General features: G+C 43.7%; 1 protein-coding gene and 1 long non-coding RNA gene across 2 annotated transcripts in view; both read left to right on the top strand.

The window, feature by feature from the left end:
- Positions 1–2,546, top strand: part of LOC137802132 (uncharacterized) — a 7,595-nt gene extending 5,049 nt beyond the window's left edge. The window contains exons 2-3 of the long non-coding RNA XR_011079948.1: positions 1,605–1,654; positions 2,460–2,546. This is a non-coding gene — a long non-coding RNA (uncharacterized lncRNA). The remainder of the gene's footprint in view (positions 1–1,604; positions 1,655–2,459) is intronic.
- An 810-nt stretch (positions 2,547–3,356) lies between these two features.
- The window catches only part of LOC137802438 (neuroblast differentiation-associated protein AHNAK-like), a 16,708-nt gene continuing 64 nt past the window's right edge, over positions 3,357–20,000 (top strand). Inside the window, exons 1-4 of the mRNA XM_068600294.1 lie at positions 3,357–3,435; positions 3,533–3,686; positions 3,892–4,052; positions 4,149–20,000. The exon at positions 4,149–20,000 is cut by the window's right edge and continues 64 nt beyond it. Of these exons, the coding sequence (XP_068456395.1) occupies positions 3,394–3,435; positions 3,533–3,686; positions 3,892–4,052; positions 4,149–18,821 (15,030 nt within the window). The 5' untranslated portion in view covers positions 3,357–3,393 and the 3' untranslated portion in view covers positions 18,822–20,000. The remainder of the gene's footprint in view (positions 3,436–3,532; positions 3,687–3,891; positions 4,053–4,148) is intronic.

Genomic DNA, 20,000 nt, shown 5'->3' with positions numbered 1-20,000 from the left:
GTCACGATGCTGATAAAACATATAAAAACAAAATAATCACCTTTCCTGGGAGCCTTTTCCCTTTAATGTCTTGGTTTGAGTTGACAGGTTTGGCTCCGTGAGGCGTTCAGGGACCGCAGAACAAACGTGTAAATCTGCAATGCAAATTGTTTGTGTGGAATCAGGCGTCCGTCCCTTTTATACGATATCTATTCCTGCCGACAACAAAACACGTGCTTGATGACATGAAGTTATGAAACGTGAGCAGCAGCATTCATGTGGAATGCTCATTTTAGTTTCTATCTCACATTCGAACGTGCTGATTGGCTGATTTAAAATGCATCAAATCAACAGAGGGTCAGCAATAATAAAGATCTCCAGGTGGAGGCAGACGTTCTCCTCCCCGTCGCCTTCAGGGGCCGAGCCGGGAGTCTCTGGATCGATGCCGTGGATCACTTAACGGACAGAAGGAGGCGGCGGCTTCCCGAGGGACTCGCTGCCAGGAAGAGCTCCAAATAGTCTCATCAGGGCTCCGGTGTCTACTGCAGAGGTCTTCATGGTCTGAAGGTCTGAAACTACTGCAGAGGTCTTCAGGGTCTAGAGGTCTGAAACTACTGCAGAGGTCTTCATGGTCTAGAGGTCTGAAACTACTGCAGAGGTCTTCATGGTCTAGAGGTCTGAAACTACTGCAGAGGTCTTCATGGTCTAGAGGTCTGAAACTACTGCAGAGGTCTTCATGGTCTAGAGGTCTGAAACTACTGCAGAGGTCTTCATGGTCTAGAGGTCTGAAACTACTGCAGAGGTCATGGTCTAGAGGTCTGAAACTACTGCAGAGGTCTTCATGGTCTAGAGGTCTGAAACTACTGCAGAGGTCTTCATGGTCTAGAGGTCTGAAACTACTGCAGAGGTCTTCATGGTCTAGAGGTCTGAAGCTACTGCAGAGGTCTTCAGGGTCTAGAGGTCTGAAACTACTGCAGAGGTCTTCAGGGTCTGAAGGTCTGAAACTACTGCAGAGGTCTTCAGGGTCTAGAGGTCTGAAACTACTGCAGAGGTCTTCAGGGTCTAGAGGTCTGAAACTACTGCAGAGGTCTTCATGGTCTGAAGGTCTGAAACTACTGCAGAGGTCTTCAGGGTCTAGAGGTCTGAAACTACTGCAGAGGTCTTCAGGGTCTAGAGGTCTGAAACTACTGCAGAAGTCTTCAGGGTCTGAAGGTCTGAAACTACTGCAGAGGTCTTCAGGGTCTAGAGGTCTGAAACTACTGCAGAGGTCTTCAGGGTCTGAAGGTCTGAAACTACTGCAGAGGTCTTCAGGGTCTAGAGGCCTGAAACCAGGGGTCTTCAGGGCTCGTTGTCTTTGAGGTCTTAAGGGGCTCTGAGGTCTCTGAGGTGAACTCCAGCGCCTGACTTCCTGTTTCTGTCTTTGATTCATGGAACAAAACCTCCAGCGTCACAGAGAGAACTTCAACATGTACACATCTTTATTTGCACATCTTTTCTGCTCATGGTCACGCAGCTCTCACGAGTCAGATGTGCAACGTATTTGGAAAATAAACGATTCGGTTTCTGATGTTACTGAACTCAGTTCTGCTCTTTACTGAAACGTGACTGTGATTCTGTGTTTTCAGGAGCTGGTCGGAGGCTGAGAGCTCCAGAGCCGGGAACAGAGGACGACTCAGTGAGTCTCTTCAGACCATGTCTGTCTGTTGGTTCCTTCATCCGTCAAAGAACTAAAAACACGCAGTTATGAATCCGTGTACACGAGGAATGTCTGATCCAAGACTATTTACCTAAACGTTGATTAAATATTGGTTTGACACGTGGAAGTAACACAACACCTTCCAACTGAGCCACACCTTCCTTTCCTTACGCTCCTTGATAAGCTGAATTTACTGATACGATATCAACAAAAATCTACTTCCATAATCTGATAACAGTGATCATGTTAGCATTCTAATGTTTGCATGCTAATGTGCTATTTAGCATTAATCACAAGGTCCGGCTGCAGCCACCAGGATGAGTGTAGTGTTGGTGAAAGTGTAATATTCATACCAGATTATATGAATAAAGACAATGATTTTGGAGGTTTCTGCACTGAAGTGACAGTTATGAAATGCCAAACACCTGAACAATGCTGCCTTTGGCAACGCGAGGTGTTATCACACTATTCATGAGAAAGTTTCTCAACTCCAGAGTTTTAACATTCAAACAGTTTTAGCTGAAGAAGAGGAGACTCCTCTGGTTGTATAGAAGACTATGCTTCATGTGATAAATCTGCATTCTCTCTCCTGACCACCAGGGGGCGACTCCTCTGGTTGTCTAGAAGTCTATATAAGTGACTCTACTTCTCTCTTGATGTATTCAGTAAACATTGTAAACATGAGTTGATGTCTTCTTCAATGCAGCGTGATGTTCATTGAGTAAATAATGCTCATGTAGAGTAAATGTGTGTTTTCCTGCTCACTGACCTTCTGTCCACGCAGACATGTGACGACCCGTCTCAGTTCACTGAGCGGCCGCGGCCTCAGGGCTCGTCGCCCGTGGAGGAGTTCCCCGAGACCGAAAAATACACCGACAGCGACAAAGAGGTGAGCATGCACTTCCACACACAACAGATCACATGAACCTGAATATATTCATGTCACAGTGGAGCTGTGATGTTTAACCGTGTCAGGGCGGCTGTAACCTGCTTACTGCCACACACTGGCTCCTTCAACAAGTCTCTGTTGAGGACTAATGAAGTTAGATTAATTATCCTGAGACACAAGAGAAGCAAACATGCATGTCTGACCCATTCATGCTCTCATGGAGACAACGTCTCCTAAAAGTAAAGCGTGAGAAAGGGTTAGTAATAATAATAATAATAATATTAATAATAATGGGAATTAAATAAAAGTCGCTCACATTACATTCTTGAATCCCTTGAATTATCACAATACTTAAGTAACGATAGAATATTATCACGATACTTAAGTCGCAATACAGTATTGTCACAATACTTACTCACGACTTACTAGTTCTCCGATGTCTCCATGTTCATTGTGAACAACTTCCTTCCATCACGCTGACCCAGGACTTCTGCTGACCAGAAAACAACACTGCACCATCTAATGGACTAAAAAAACTATTGATTTTATTATTCTAGAATCGATACAATATCTCAATGCAAAATATCGCGATACTGCGCTGTATTGATTTCCACAACCCTTAAAATGTAAATCAACAACACACCAAAACATTTCTTTCCCAGCGTGCCTCACCGTGGAAATGGACACAAAGAGAAAACTCCAGACTCAGCTCCTCAGACCGACGTTTAGTTATAATGAGACTTTTCTTCTGTTTGCTTTGCAGTGTGAAGCGGATCACGACCCGCACCACAAGAGTGGAAAGAAAGGTAAAAGGTCTGGGCTCGGGTCCATGTTCGAGAAGCGCTCAGCTTCAAAGATGAGCAAACTGAAGGTGAGAGTCTCTGACGGGGTCCAGGCTCTGATAACCAGCTTCTCCTCTCTGGGAGGTGAGGGCACCTCATCTCGTCTGTTTCCATTCGTGTCGGCAGGAAGTCCACAGCCCCGAGTCCGGGGTGATGGTGAAAACGGCCCAAGACGGATGTGCGGAGGGTTTGGTGTACGGCGGAGGCGGCAGAGAGGGGATCTTCATCAAGCAAGTGGTTCCAGAGTCACCGGCCTCCAAAAGCATGGAACTGAAAGAAGGTGAACGAGGAACCGTCGCAGCGACGTTTTCTCTTCCGAATTTGATAAAAACTGAACTTTTTTGATTGAGAGAAGCGGAATTAAGGAAACTATCTTGTAATGTTGGTATCTATGTCTAAATGTACATCGACCTGAAGAAGCTTGTGAAAGTAGAGTTTTCATCACCAGACAGACCTTCTCACCTGAGTGCTTCTTGTCTCTGCAGGTGATCAGATTCTGAGCGCCACCGTGTACTTTGACAACATGTCGTACGAGGACGCCGTTCAGATCCTGGAGCACGCTCAGGCGTACAAAGTCAAGCTCTGCTTGAAACGCAAACCCGACGCCGCAGAGGCCGAATCCGTCTTCGAATCCGACGTCATCCCCGTAACTATTATTCTCATGTGGTCAAGACTCTTTTTGTGATAAACACCAAAAAAGGTTTTTTAAAAAAAAGAGTTTAATTTGTCTGTTGCCCAACAGGAGGACGACGTCTACGCTCCGGAGATGAGGGAGCAGGGGAAAAGCAAAAGGCGCGGCGAAGCTCGCATTTCATGGCCCAAGTTTCCCTCTTTTGGAAAAGGACGCAAGTCGCGCTTCACGAGGTCTCACAGCTCCTCTGAGGCCGACGAGCAGAGGAAGCTGGAGCTCAGTCCCACGACGAGTGACACAGAGTCACCTATCAAATCTCAGGACGCTCTCAAGGGCAAGAAGAAGAAGCATAACATGAAGCTTCTGACAAAGAGAGGCCGCGTGAGTTCCTCTGAAGACCAGGACACGGACGCACCGACGTCTGCGCAAATGCTTTCGCCCGAGTGCCTCGAAAGCCCCTCGGACGAAACGCCTCAAGTATACGTGACAGAGGAGCTGAAAGTAGCGGAGGACTTGAGGCGTGATCCAGAACCTGCTGGACCTCAAACCGTTCAACACAAGGTGGAACTCATCAGCTTAGCCGGCACGTTGAAAACAGAAGATCTGACGGTGGCTCTGGCCGGTCCAGAAAGTCCCTCTGGGATCAAGTCTCCTGATGGGAAGAAGAAGAAGAAGAAAGAGCTTTCTCAATTGAAAGTTAAAATTATGGGGAAGGATAAATCCCACAAGAAAGACGCAAAAGCAAAATCGTCACCCAAAAGACTGAAGACGCTGGGGGCGAGCATTGACGCGGCAGATCAGCCTGAAAAAGAAAAATCAGACGTCGTCCCAAGTTTGGAATCTTTCGCAAAACATCAAGATCAACTCGCACTTGATGCTAATGCCCCGAAAGTCGACATGAGCATACCAACGGTGGAACTTGAGATATCTGATGTCGCATTTATACAGAAATCGCCACAGAAAGGCGACGAGAAGACAAAGAAAGGCAAAAGCGTGAAACAGAAACAAGATCCAACATTCAAACTGCCTAAAATTGGCTTCCGTGACATCGCCAGTGAGGAAACAATCCCCGAAATGTACGTAAATGTTGAAGGCACAGCTAAAATTGAGCAACTTGCAACTGACGGTGGAGAAGTGAAGGAAGATCCTTACGAGCGACTGTCAAAAAGCGGCCTTTCCATAACGAAACTTCCCAAACGGGAAGACATTGAGATTCCAGGTATGGAGGACATGTCGAAGAGAACCACGGCTAAAAGAATGAAAGAGCCCAAAACTGTTGTCACCGGACATCACGAGAACATTCAAGCTGAAACAGTTCAGCTGTTGATTGACGTCGACAGCGTGAAAGAGGCCGTTTCTAAATTGCCTGGATTCAAGCTGCCGAAGGTCGACACCAGTGGGATGCTGATTCCTGAAGAGATTACAGTGATCGACGCGAATGCGCAAAGAATATCGGTGAAGACGCCCACGAAAACCAAACATGACGTGCACTTCAGCAAGTTTGACGTGACCGCCTCTCCGGACGTGTCCAAGACAACCATCAAACTACCAAAGCTCACTCATGCTGATTTAGCCTCAGAGGAACTGTTAGTGGTGACTCAGGTAGATGTGAAACCTGTCAGGGACTACAACGCTGACAACAAAGAGGTGTATAAACGAGACCATATCCTGATACCTGGAAGAGAAAGTGCAGGAGAAGTCGCTCTTCTTCCAACACAAGAAACACAAGAAAACAACTCTGAATATATATCTGCAGCAACATTCAAAACAAAGAGGGCGAAGATAACGATGCCGAGCTTTGAGATCGCAAAACCAGACATCAAAATTCCTGGCATTGGGATTCACTTGCCAAAACAAAATATCTCTGAGCAAAACATTGACAGCATAAAAGGAGAAAGGACAATATTCCTGCAAGAAGAAGGAATGTCAAAGCCTGAAACACGGAACAAGATTGGAGGAGTCGTGTCCGGTGTCCAAATACCTGAAATTGACGGCATTGAATACATCGATTCAGCAGATGGTTCACCATCCAAAATGGATGGTGGCGTTCGGCTGACAAGTTTTGGCGTTAATTTTGATGCTGACGGCCCAAAGGCAGAAGTCTCCTTTCCAGATTTCGGAGGTAACGTCAAAGATTTCGGAGGCGAGAAGCAGACGTTCAAACTGCCTAAATTTGGAGATAAAACTCCGAACATCAGCGTAAATGCGCCTGATGCAAATGAGGACATTAACATTGACATAGCCAAGATGAAAACACTTGAAATGGAGGACAAAGGTGGAAAGTTCAAAATCCCAAATCTTGGCATCTCCATGCCAAAAGCGAAAGGACCTCAAATTGACTTCAACCTATCAAAAGAAGACGTAGATGTCCCACTCCCAGAGGGAAAAGTCAAACTTCCCGGAGTCCACGCCAGTGACATTACTCTTGGAACCAGAGATGTTTCCAAACCAGAATTCAAAGTCAAACCTCTAAGGACTGAAGGGGACCTTGATGGGCATGAGGACAAGTTTAAAATGCCAGAATTTGGTGTAAGAATGACAAAAATGAAAGGGCCTGAATTTGATTTAAGCTTAACAAAGAAAAATGTAGATTTCACATTGCCTCAAGCTAAAGCTGAAGTCAAACTTCCTTATGTTGAACATACAGAACCTGGTATTAAAGTTGAGAGCGAAGCTCCAGAGATCACAGTTTACAAACAGGATGTTCAGGGATCACCATCAAAATTTAAGATGCCGACATTTAAACTTCCAACAATTGGAGTTGGTACTCCAGACGTGTCTGTGGAAGTATGTGATATGGAAAAAGATGTCAAAATCGATGGCGCTAACATTAATAGACCTGCGTTTAACATTGAACCACCCAGTGTTGACATGGAAGGTCCTTCAGTTGATGTAAAGGCTGTAGGAACTGATCATGAGGGCAAAGAAGGCAAGTTTAAAACGCCACAGTTCGGCTTCTCTATGCCTAAAGTCAAAGGGCCTCAACTTAAGGTAAGTTCATCAAAGAAAGACGGAGATGTCAAATTGCCAGAAACCAGTGCTAAGATTAAAGTCCCAAAGGCCCCTAAAATTGATGCCAGTCTTGGAGAAGCAGAAGTTTTGATTTCAGAAGCAAAGGTGGAAGTTAAAAAGCCTGATTTCGAAATTAAACCTTTGCAAAGTGATGTTGAAATTGATGGGCAAGGAAGCAAGTTTAAAATGCCAACAATGGGAATGTCAATGCCAAAAGTAAAAGGACCTGAAATTCACTTTGGCTTATCAAAGAAAGATGGAGTTGTGACTCTACCAGAAGCTAAAGCTGAAATAAAAGTTCCTGAAGTTGTGCTGAAAGAACCCTCCGCTCAGGTGGAAATGAATGCACCTGAAATAAAAGTTGAGGCAAAAGTCAAAGAAGGATCACCCTTAAAATTTAAGATGCCGACGTTCAAACTACCGAAATTTGGTGTTGGTACTCCAAACGTGTCTGTGGAACTACCTGATATGGACGAAGATGTAAAAATTGATGGAGCTGATATTAAATTCCCTGACAAAGGGTTTGCAGTTGATATCGTAGCACCCAGCATTGACGTTGAGGGCCCTTCAATGGATATGAAAACTACAGGAGATGAACAGGACGGGAAAGGAAGCAAGTACAAAAGGCCATCTCTTAGTTTCTCCTTGCCAAAAGTGAAGGGACCCCAAATTGATTTAAGCCTACCAAAGAAAGACATAGACGTTAAATTACCAGAGACCAAAGTTGATGTCAAACTTCCTGAGGTTGATTATGGAAAAATAGATGTTTCACTTCCAGAGGCCAAGATGGAGGTTAAAAAGCCTGAAATGGATTTGCAGTCTGAAGTCGGAATCGATGGGCAAGGAGGCAAGTTCCAAATGCCAAAGTTTGGAATCTCAATGCCAAAAGTAAAAGGGCCTGAATTTGATTTCAGCTCCTCAAAGAATGATGAAGACATATCATTACCAGACGCCAAAGCTGAAGTGAATCTCCCGAATGTTGAACTCAAAGAATATTCTGCAAACGTTGAAGTTAAAGCTCCTGAAATTGAAGCTCAACTAAGCAGTGTGAAGGAATCACCATCCAAATTTAAAATGCCAACATTTAAATTTCCCAAGTTTGGAGTTGCTACTCCAAAGGTCAGTGTGGAAGTACCTGATGTGGACAAAGACATTAAAGTGGATGTGACTGCTCCAGGCATTGACACTGAAGGCCTGTCTGTAGACATGAAGGCTAAAGGAAGTGAACTGGAAGTGTCAGGAAGCAAGTTTAAAATGCCAAAGTTTGGCATCGCTATGCCAAAAGTAAAAGGACCTGACATTGACTTAAGTTCATCAAAGAAAGATGTAGATGTCACTCTACCAGAAGTCAAAGCTGAGGTCAAACTGCCCAGTGTTCAAGTCAAACATCCTGAACTGGAGGTACAGCCACTAGATGGTCATGTAGAATTAGAGGGCCATGAAAGCAAGTTTAAAATGCCAAAGTTTGGCATCTCAATGCCAAAAGTAAAAGGACCTGAAATGGATTTGAGCTTCTCAAAGAAAGATGTAGATGTCACTCTACCAGAAGCTAAAGCTGAAGTTCAACTTCCAGATGTCAAAATAAAACAACCATCTGCTACAGTGGAAATTAAAGCTTCTGAGATAGAAGCTCCAACTGGAAACATTGAAGGATCACCATCAAAACTTAAAATGCCAACGTTCACTTTACCCAAGTTTGGAGTTGCTACTCCAAAGGTCAGTGTGGAAGTACCTGATGTGGACAAAGACATTAAAGTGGATGTGACTGCTCCAAGCATTGACACTGAAGGCCTGTCTGTAGACATGAAGGCTAAAGGAAGTGAACTGGAAGTGTCAGGAAGCAAGTTTAAAATGCCAAAGTTTGGCATCTCAATGCCAAAAGTAAAAGGACCTGAAATTGACTTAAGTTCATCAAAGAAAGATGTAGATGTTACTCTACCAGAAGCCAAAGCTGAGGTCAAACTGCCCAGTGTTGAAGTCAAACATCCTCAAGTGGAGGTACAGCCACTAGAAGGTCATGTAGAATTAGAGGGCCATGAAAGCAAGTTTAAAATGCCAAAGTTCGGAATCTCAATGCCAAAAGTAAAAGGACCTGACATTGACTTAAGTTCATCAGAGAAAGATGTAGATGTCACTCTACCAGAAGTCAAAGCTGAGGTCAAACTCCCTGATGTTAAACTCAAAGAATCTTCTGCTGAAGTGGAAATTAAAGCCCCTGAGATCAAGATTGGGACAAAGGGTACAGAAGGATCACCATCAAAATTTAAGATGCCCACATTCAAATTTCCAAGATTTGGAGTAAGTACTCCAAGTGCCACCATTGAAGTGCCAGACAAAGACATCAAAATCGATGGAGCTGACATAAAAATACCCAAAGAGGTTATTTCAGTTGACGTTGCAGCACCCAGCATTGACATTGAAGGCCCATCAATCAAAGGTGAAGGAAAAGGAAGCAAGTTTAAACTACCAAGTCTCGGTTTTTCTGGGCCTCAAATCAAAGGGCCTGAAATTGATTTAAGTTTGTCAAAGAAAGATGTAGATGTGACTTTACCAGAAGCCAAAGCTGAGGTCAAACTCCCTGATGTTAAACTAAAAGAATATTCTGCTGAAGTGGACATCAAAGCTCCTGGGATTGATGTTCAGACAAGTAATGTTGAAGGATCCCCGTCCAAATTTAAAATGCCAACGTTCACATTACCCAAGTTTGGAGTTACTACTCCAAAGGTCAGTGTGGAAGTACCTGATGTGGACAAAGACATTAAAGTGGATGTGACTGCTCCAAGCATTGACACTGAAGGCCTGTCTGTAGACATGAAGGCTAAAGGAAGTGAACTGGAAGTGTCAGGAAGCAAGTTTAAAATGCCAAAGTTTGGCATCTCAATGCCAAAAGTAAAAGGGCCTGAAATTGACTTGAGCTTCTCAAAGAAAGATGTAGATGTCACTCTACCAGAAGCCAAAGCTGAAGTTCAACTTCCAGATGTCAAAATAAAACAACCATCTGCTATAGTGGAAATTAAGGCTCCTGAGATTGAAGCTCCAACTGGAAACATTGAAGGATCACCATCAAAACTTAAAATGCCAACGTTCACGCTACCCAAATTTGGATCAGCTACTCCAAAGGTCAATGTGGAAGTACCTGATGTGGACAAAGACATTAAAGTGGATGTGACTGCTCCAAGCATTGACATTGAAGGCCTGTCTGTAGACATGAAGGCTAAAGGAAGTGAACTGGAAGTGTCAGGAAGCAAATTTAAAATGCCAAAGTTTGGAATCTCAATGCCAAAAGTAAAAGGACCAGACATTGACTTAAGTTCATCAAAGAAAGATGTAGATGTCACTCTACCAGAAGTCAAAGCTGAGGTCAAACTGCCCAGTGTTGAAGTCAAACATCCTGAACTGGAGGTACAGCCACTAGAAGGTCATGTAGAATTAGAGGGCCATGAAAGCAAGTTTAAAATGCCAAAGTTTGGCATCTCAATGCCAAGAGTAAAAGGACCTGACATTGACTTAAGTTCATCAAAGAAAGATGTAGATGTCACTCTACCAGAAGTCAAAGCTGAAGTCAAACTCCCTGATGTTAAACTCAAAGAATCTTCTGCTGAAGTGGAAATTAAAGCTCCTGAGATCAAGATTGGGACAAAGGGTACAGAAGGATCACCGTCAAAATTTAAGATGCCCACATTCAAATTTCCAAGATTTGGAGTAAGTACTCCAAGTGCCACCATTGAAGTGCCCGACAAAGACATCAAAATCGATGGAGCTGACATAAAAATACCCAAAGAGGTTATTTCAGTTGACGTTGCAGCACCCAGCATTGACATTGAAGGCCCGTCAATCAAAGGTGAAGGAAAAGGAAGAAAGTTTAAACTACCAAGTCTCGGTTTTTCTGGGCCTCAAATCAAAGGGCCTGAAATTGATTTAAGTTTGTCAAAGAAGGATGTAGATGTGACTTTACCAGAAGCCAAAGCTGAGGTCAAACTTCCTGATGTTAAACTAAAAGAATATTCTGCTGAAGTGGACATCAAAGCTCCTGGGATTGATGTTCAGACAAGTAATGTTGAAGGATCCCCGTCCAAATTTAAAATGCCAACATTCACATTACCCAAGTTTGGAGTTGCTACTCCAAAGGTCGGTGTGGAAGTACCTGATGTGGACAAAGACATTAAAGTGGATGTGACTGCTCCAAGCATTGACACTGAAGGCCTGTCTGTAGACATGAAGGCTAAAGGAAGTGAACTGGAAGTGTCAGGAAGCAAGTTTAAAATGCCAAAGTTTGGCATCTCAATGCCAAAAGTAAAAGGACCTGAAATTGACTTAAGTTCATCAAAGAAAGATGTAGATGTCACTCTACCAGAAGCCAAAGCTGAGGTCAAACTGCCCAGTGTTGAAGTCAAACGTCCTGAACTGGAGGTACAGCCACTAGAAGGTCATGTAGAATTACAGGGCCATGAAAGCAAGTTTAAAATGCCAAAGTTTGGCATCTCAATGCCAAAAGTAAAAGGGCCTGAAGTTGATTTGAGCTTCTCAAAGAAAGATGTAGATGTCACTCTACCAGAAGCCAAAGCTGAAGTTCAACTTCCAGATGTCAAAATAAAACAACCATCTGCTACAGTGGAAATTAAAGCTCCTGAGATAGAAGCTCCAACTGGAAACATTGAAGGATCACCATCAAAACTTAAAATGCCAACGTTCACTTTACCCAAGTTTGGAGTTGCTACTCCAAAGGTAAGTGTGGAAGTACCTGATGTGGACAAAGACATTAAAGTGGATGTTACTGCTCCAAGCATTGACACTGAAGGCCTGTCTGTAGACATGAAGGCTAAAGGAAGTGAACTGGAAGTGTCAGGAAGCAAGTTTAAAATGCCAAAGTTTGGAATCTCAATGCCAAAAGTAAAAGGACCTGACATTGACTTAAGTTCATCAAAGAAAGATGTAGATGTCACTCTACCAGAAGTCAAAGCTGAGGTCAAACTCCCTGATGTTAAACTCAAAGAATCTTCTGCTGAAGTGGAAATTAAAGCTCCTGAGATCAAGATCGGGACAAAGGGTACAGAAGGATCACCGTCAAAATTTAAGATGCCCACATTCAAATTTCCAAGATTTGGAGTAAGTACCCCAAGTGCCACCATTGAAGTGCCAGACAAAGACATCAAAATCGATGGAGCTGACATAAAAATACCCAAAGAGGTTATTTCAGTTGACGTTGCAGCACCCAGCATTGACATTGAAGGCCCATCAATCAAAGGTGAAGGAAAAGGAAGCAAGTTTAAACTACCAAGTCTCGGTTTTTCCGGGCCTCAAATCAAAGGGCCTGAAATTGATTTAAGTTTGTCAAAGAAAGATGTAGATATGACTTTACCAGAAGCCAAAGCTGAGGTCAAACTCCCTGATGTTAAACTAAAAGAATATTCTGCTGAAGTGGACATCAAAGCTCCTGGGATTGATGTTCAGACAAGTAATGTTGAAGGATCCCCGTCCAAATTTAAAATGCCAACGTTCACATTACCCAAGTTTGGAGTTGCTACTCCAAAGGTCAGTGTGGAAGTACCTGATGTGGACAAAGACATTAAAGTGGATGTGACTGCTCCAAGCATTGACACTGAACACCTGTCTGTAGACATGAAGGCTCAAGGAAGTGAACTGGAAGTGTCAGGAAGCAAGTTTAAAATGCCAAAGTTTGGAATCTCAATGCCAAAAGTAAAAGGACCTGAAATTGACTTAAGTTCATCAAACAAAGATGTAGATGTTACTCTACCAGAAGTCAGAGCTGAGGTCAAACTGCCCAGTGTTGAAGTCAAACATCCTGAAGTGGAGGTACAGCCACTAGAAGGTCATGTAGAATTAGAGGGCCATGAAAGCAAGTTTAAAATGCCAAAGTTTGGCATCTCAATGCCAAAAGTAAAAGGACCTGAAATTGACTTGAGCTTCTCAGAGAAAGATGTAGATGTCACTCTACCAGAAGCCAAAGCTGAAGTTCAACTTCCAGATGTCAAAATAAAACAACCATCTGCTATAGTGGAAATTAAGGCTCCTGAGATTGAAGCTCCAACTGGAAACATTGAAGGATCACCATCAAAACTTAAAATGCCAACGTTCACGCTACCCAAATTTGGATCAGCTACTCCAAAGGTCAGTGTGGAAGTACCTGATGTGGACAAAGACATTAAAGTGGATGTGACTGCTCCAGGCATTGACACTGAAGGCCTGTCTGTAGACATGAAGGCTAAAGGAAGTGAACTGGAAGTGTCAGGAAGCAAGTTTAAAATGCCAAAGTTTGGAATCTCAATGCCAAAAGTAAAAGGACCTGACATTGACTTAAGTTCATCAAAGAAAGATGTAGATGTCACTCTACCAGAAGTCAAAGCTGAAGTCAAACTCCCTGATGTTAAACTCAAAGAATCTTCTGCTGAAGTGGAAATTAAAGCTCCTGAGATCAAGATTGGGACAAAGGGTACAGAAGGATCACCGTCAAAATTTAAGATGCCCACATTCAAATTTCCAAGATTTGGAGTAAGTACTCCAAGTGCCACCATTGAAGTGCCAGACAAAGACATCAAAATCGATGGAGTTGACATAAAAATACCCAAAGAGGTTATTTCAGTTGACGTTGCAGCACCCAGCATTGACATTGAAGGCCCATCAATCAAAGGTGAAGGAAAAGGAAGAAAGTTTAAACTACCAAGTCTCGGTTTTTCTGGGCCTCAAATCAAAGGGCCTGAAATTGATTTAAGTTTGTCAAAGAAAGATGTAGATGTGACTTTACCAGAAGCCAAAGCTGAGGTCAAACTCCCTGATGTTAAACTAAAAGAATATTCTGCTGAAGTGGACATCAAAGCTCCTGGGATTGATGTTCAGACAAGTAATGTTGAAGGATCCCCGTCCAAATTTAAAATGCCAACGTTCACGTTACCCAAGTTTGGAGTTGCTACTCCAAAGGTCAGTGTGGAAGTACCTGATGTGGACAAAGACATTAAAGTGGATGTTACTGCTCCAAGCATTGACACTGAAGGCCTGTCTGTAGACATGAAGGCTAAAGGAAGTGAACTGGAAGTGTCAGGAAGCAAGTTTAAAATGCCAAAGTTTGGAATCTCAATGCCAAAAGTAAAAGGACCTGACATTGACTTAAGTTTATCAAAGAAAGATGTAGATGTTACTCTACCAGAAGTCAAAGCTGAGGTCAAACTGCCCAGCGTTGAAGTCAAACATCCTGATCTGGAGGTACAGCCACTAGAAGGTCATGTAGAATTACAGGGCCATGAAAGCAAGTTTAAAATGCCAAAGTTTGGCATCTCAATGCCAAAAGTAAAAGGGCCTGAAGTTGATTTGAGCTTCTCAAAGAAAGATGTAGATGTCACTCTACCAGAAGCCAAAGCTGAAGTTCAACTTCCAGATGTCAAAATAAAACAACCATCTGCTACAGTGGAAATTAAAGCTTCTGAGATAGAAGCTCCAACTGGAAACATTGAAGGATCACCATCAAAACTTAAAATGCCAACGTTCACTTTACCCACGTTTGGAGTTGCTACTCCAAAGGTCAGTGTGGAAGTACCTGATGTGGACAAAGACATTAAAGTGGATGTTACTGCTCCAAGCATTGACACTGAAGGCCTGTCTGTAGACATGAAGGCTAAAGGAAGTGAACTGGAAGTGTCAGGAAGCAAGTTTAAAATGCCAAAGTTTGGAATCTCAATGCCAAAAGTAAAAGGACCTGAAATTGATTTAAGTTCATCAAAGAAAGATGTAGATGTTACTCTACCAGAAGTCAAAGCTGAGGTCAAACTGCCCAGTGTTCAAGTCAAACATCCTCAAGTGGAGGTACAGCCACTAGAAGGTCATGTAGAATTAGAGGGCCATGAAAGCAAGTTTAAAATGCCAAAGTTTGGCTTCTCAATGCCAAAAGTAAAAGGACCTGACATTGACTTAAGTTCATCAAAGAAAGATGTAGATGTCACTCTACCAGAAGTCAAAGCTGAAGTCAAACTCCCTGATGTTAAACTCAAAGAATCTTCTGCTGAAGTGGAAATTAAAGCTCCTGAGATCAAGATTGGGACAAAGGGTACAGAAGGATCACCGTCAAAATTTAAGATGCCCACATTCAAATTTCCAAGATTTGGAGTAAGTACTCCAAGTGCCACCATTGAAGTGCCCGACAAAGACATCAAAATCGATGGAGCTGACATAAAAATACCCAAAGAGGTTATTTCAGTTGACGTTGCAGCACCCAGCATTGACATTGAAGGCCCATCAATCAAAGGTGAAGGAAAAGGAAGCAAGTTTAAACTACCAAGTCTCGGTTTTTCTGGGCCTCAAATCAAAGGGCCTGAAATTGATTTAAGTTTGTCAAAGAAAGATGTAGATATGACTTTACCAGAAGCCAAAGCTGAGGTCAAACTCCCTGATGTTAAACTAAAAGAATATTCTGCTGAAGTGGACATCAAAGCTCCTGGGATTGATGTTCAGACAAGTAATGTTGAAGGATCCCCGTCCAAATTTAAAATGCCAACGTTCACATTACCCAAGTTTGGAGTTGCTACTCCAAAGGTCAGTGGGGAAGTACCTGATGTGGACAAAGACATTAAAGTGGATGTGACTGCTCCAAGCATTGACACTGAAGGCCTGTCTGTAGACATGAAAGCTAAAGGAAGTGAACTGGAAGTGTCAGGAAGCAAGTTTAAAATGCCAAAGTTTGGCATCGCTATGCCAAAAGTAAAAGGACCAGACATTGACTTAAGTTTATCAAAGAAAGATGTAGATGTTACTCTACCAGAAGCCAAAGCTGAAGTCAAACATCCTGAAGTGGAGGTACAGCCACTAGAAGGTCATGTAGAATTAGAGGGCCAGGAAAGCAAGTTTAAAATGCCAAAGTTTGGCATCTCAATGCCAAAAGTAAAAGGACCTGAAATTGACTTGAGCTTCTCAAAGAAAGATGTTGATGTCACTCTACCAGAAGCCAAAGCTGAAGTTCAACTTCCAGATGTCAAAATAAAACAACCATCTGCTATAGTGGAAATTAAGGCTCCTGAGATTGAAGCTCCAACTGGAAACATTGAAGGATCACCATCAAAACTTAAAATGCCAACGTTCACGCTACCCAAATTTGGATCAGCTACTCCAAAGGTCAGTGTGGAAGTACCTGATGTGGACAAAGACATTAAAGTGGATGTGACTGCTCCAGGCATTGACACTGAAGGCCTGTCTGTAGACATGAAGGCTAAAGGAAGTGAACTGGAAGTGTCAGGAAGCAAGTTTAAAATGCCAAAGTTTGGCATCTCAATGCCAAAAGTAAAAGGACCAGACATTGACTTAAGTTCATCAAACAAAGATGTAGATGTCACTCTACCAGAAGTCAAAGCTGAGGTCAAACTGCCCAGTGTTGAAGTCAAACATCCTGAAGTGGAGGTACAGCCACTAGAAGGTCATGTAGAATTAGAGGGCCATGAAAGCAAGTTTAAAATGCCAAAGTTTGGCATCTCAATGCCAAAAGTAAAAGGACCAGAAATGGATTTGAGCTTCTCAAAGAAAGATGTACATGTCACTCTACCAGAAGCTAAAGCTGAAGTTCAACTTCTAGATGTCAAAATAAAACAACCATCCACTACAGTGGAAATTAAAGCTCCTGAGATTGAAGCTCCAACTGGAAACATTGAAGGATCACCATCAAAACTTAAAATGCCAACGTTCACGCTACCCAAATTTGGATCAGCTACTCCAAAGGTCAGTGTGGAAGTACCTGATGTGGACAAAGACATTAAAGTGGATGTTACTGCTCCAAGCATTGACACTGAAGGCCTGTCTGTAGACATGAAGGCTAAAGGAAGTGAACTGGAAGTGTCAGGAAGCAAGTTTAAAATGCCAAAGTTTGGAATCTCAATGCCAAAAGTAAAAGGACCTGAAATTGACTTAAGTTCATCAAAGAAAGATGTAGATGTCACTCTACCAGAAGCCAAAGCTGAGGTCAAACTGCCCAGTGTTGAAGTCAAACATCCTGAAGCTGTTGTCTCATCATCAGATGCACCAACAGTTGAGATTGAAAACAAGACTAAACGACCAAATTGGACATTTCCAAAGTTTTCCTTTTCAAGGACAGGCAGTCAGGCCCCTGATGTCGATGTCAGCCTTGAAACACCCAAAGTGGAAGTTACACCAACAGAGTCCCGAGCAGAAGAACAAGGACTTTCAGAGCCGATTTTCATAGAAGAACCTGCAGAACCGGATGCAAACCTGAAAAAAACTAAATTTTCACTCCCCAGATTTTCTTTTTCAAAGTCAAGTGTTAAAGAGCCTGAAGTCAGTGCTGAGCTCCCATCTGTTGATGTTTCTCTTTCAGAGGGACAAGTGATAGTAAAGCAACCGGAAATGCAAACCAAAGCTCCCGAGCTTGAAGCTGAACTCGATGGGCATGGAAGCAAATTAAAGTTTCCAAAGTTTGGCATCTCACTCCCAAAAGCAAAAGGACCTGGAGAAGATTTAAAGGCGTCACAGGAAGATGCAAGGATCACGTTGCCGGAAGTCAAAGCAGAGGTGAAACTGCCTCAAATTGAAGTCAAAGAACCTTCAGTTAGCGTGGAAATGAAAGCCTCTGAGACTGAAGATAAGTCAAAAGACGTTGGAGGATCACCGATCAAATTTAAAATGCCAACGTTGAAGATGCCGAAATTTGGAGTGGCCGCTTACGATGTCGCCGGAGAAGAAACTGATGGAGCTAAACTTCAGGAGGACGTCACTGTCGACATCAAGGGTCCGAGTGTCGACATCAAGGGTCCGAGTGTTGGTATAACAACAGATGGATCGCGGGCAGCAATAACAGATTCGAAGACTGATACTGACGCTATGGAAATGAAAGTTGAGCCCAAAGAACAGAGCAAATCTCCAAAAGTAACTTTTTCGTCATTTGGCGAGATCCTCCAGAGTGTTGATGTTGCACCAGAACACCTCGACACCTCAAAGGAAGGTCACGAGACAGGTGAAGGGAAGCAGTCAGAGGCGAGGGCAAAGGAAACAAAGCAGGAAGCTGTCAAAAGTCCCGAGAGGACTGGCTGGTTTAAATTCCCCAGGTTCGGCCTGTCCTCGCCGTCTGAACCGGCCAAGGACGCCAAGAGCCCAGTGGAGGAAACGGCGGATGAGGAAACGAGCCCCAGCTGCTCCGTGCAGTCCTCAGACGCCTTCGCCGACATCAGCTCCGCGATGACGAGTGAGCACAGCGGCCCGTCCTTGTCTTCTCCAACCAAGGTGACCGTTAAATACTCGGATCCCGCCGCCGCCGCGGGGCTCCAGGAGCTGCACAGTCACATCATCACGTCCACCACCAGGACCGAGCGCATCTCGGTGGAGCCCGACTTGCCCGAGAAAGTCACCATTCTGTCGTCCGGCGCTTCCTCTTCGTCAGAGGACACGCTCAGGCTGGAGTCGGGGAGGATCCACGTCATCACGTCCAACATTCGGGCGACCCCGGAGCTGCTCACTGCCGTCCAAACCCGATCGTCCGGGGGCGTGCCGAGCGGCCCGGGGGCCGGCGTCGCCGCGTCCTGGAGGACGGAGGACTCGCAGGGCGGCGAGAAGACAGTCTACCAGAGGCGTTTCGTGAGCGAGACGACGTCGAGCGACAGAAGCGAAAGCAGAGAAACGATCGTCATCACGAAACAGATCACGCGCAGGTTCGAGTCCGCCGAGTCCTCCGAGCCCGTCTCGGACGACGCAGCGTCGTCTGTCCGGCGGCTGAGAGACTCGGTGCACTCCGACAAGATGAGGTTCTTTGACGGAGCCGACGAGTGAAACAGGTTTCATGACGTTTGAAGGTTCAACCGCTCATTGGCCCGAGTGGGCGGGACAGACTCTGTGACGGACAGGTGGGGTAGCGAACAGGAGGAGGCTGTTGGAGAGTTCCCCTGCTGGGAGCCTCCGTCTCCGGCTGCATGCTGATGACCTCTGGAGGGACGGATCATGTGATTCTTAACCTTTTGGAAACTGTGCGCGAAAATCCTCCCGCTTCCATTTTACGTCCCAGCATGCCCCATTCAGACAATCTTTTGGCATAAAATACATAATTTTTCAATTTTTGAACCGATGACAGTTTTTTGACTGAAACTCCTTCCTAACAGACCAAGACTTTGTTTTATTGTGATTTTAGTTGCAGATTCTGATTCTTTAGGTCCTAATCTTTCCATAAAGGTGTCTTATTGACGCTCCAGGAGGCTTTTTGGGGGAATCTGACTCATATCGGGCTGCATGTTTATAGTTACCATCAAAATATCTTTTAAAAGTGATTTTTTTGCAGATAAACATTTTTTTCCCAAGACTTTGCTGAACAAATACAAACAATAAACTCAAGTATTGGAATAATTTGGGGTTCCTACGACGACTCAAACAGGAAAAAGAGGTCTGGAGACAGAACTGGTTCCACAGTTTAAGGGGTTGATGATCTGCGTGACGTTATTGTCCACCATCACAGGACTTCACCAAACATCCTCGCTTATGGTTCACAACTGGAGCCTTTTGTTTATCAAAACTCATCAACACATATTGTTGGTTTCCTCGTAGGGATCCGGCTCACCCGGCTGTCACGGATCAGATGATCTTCACCATGCGTTTGATTCATAAATCTCATCTGAACATGAGGACCGTTGCAAAAATCGCTAAATGTTACTGACATTCCAAAATATGTTTACAATAATTTCACAGTAGAGAAAACGTAGAATATAAATATACGACAGAAACATTAACATGTATTACGCAGATATCATTGTTGCTGCGGCTAAAGTAAAGAAACAACAACGATGTTGAAATGAAAGCGCTTATGATCGGACACTCAAGTGTTCTGCTGCAACTATATATTTTGTATTAATATTTTGCTTAGAACCTAATTTGCTACAGAAAATAAATGAATCCATACCAACGGTACGTTCTCTTCTGACACATCGCTGTACAAAGTGGAGAATAAAGTGTCTGTAAATA

This window comes from Clinocottus analis, unplaced genomic scaffold, assembly GCF_023055335.1.
Source record: "Clinocottus analis isolate CAN_PGR_092001 unplaced genomic scaffold, fCliAna1.0.p SCAF_5, whole genome shotgun sequence".
NCBI classification, from domain to species: domain Eukaryota; kingdom Metazoa; phylum Chordata; class Actinopteri; order Perciformes; family Cottidae; genus Clinocottus; species Clinocottus analis.
The sequence above is the reverse complement of the archived record's forward strand: the minus strand, read 5'-3'. Positions and strand labels throughout refer to the sequence as shown.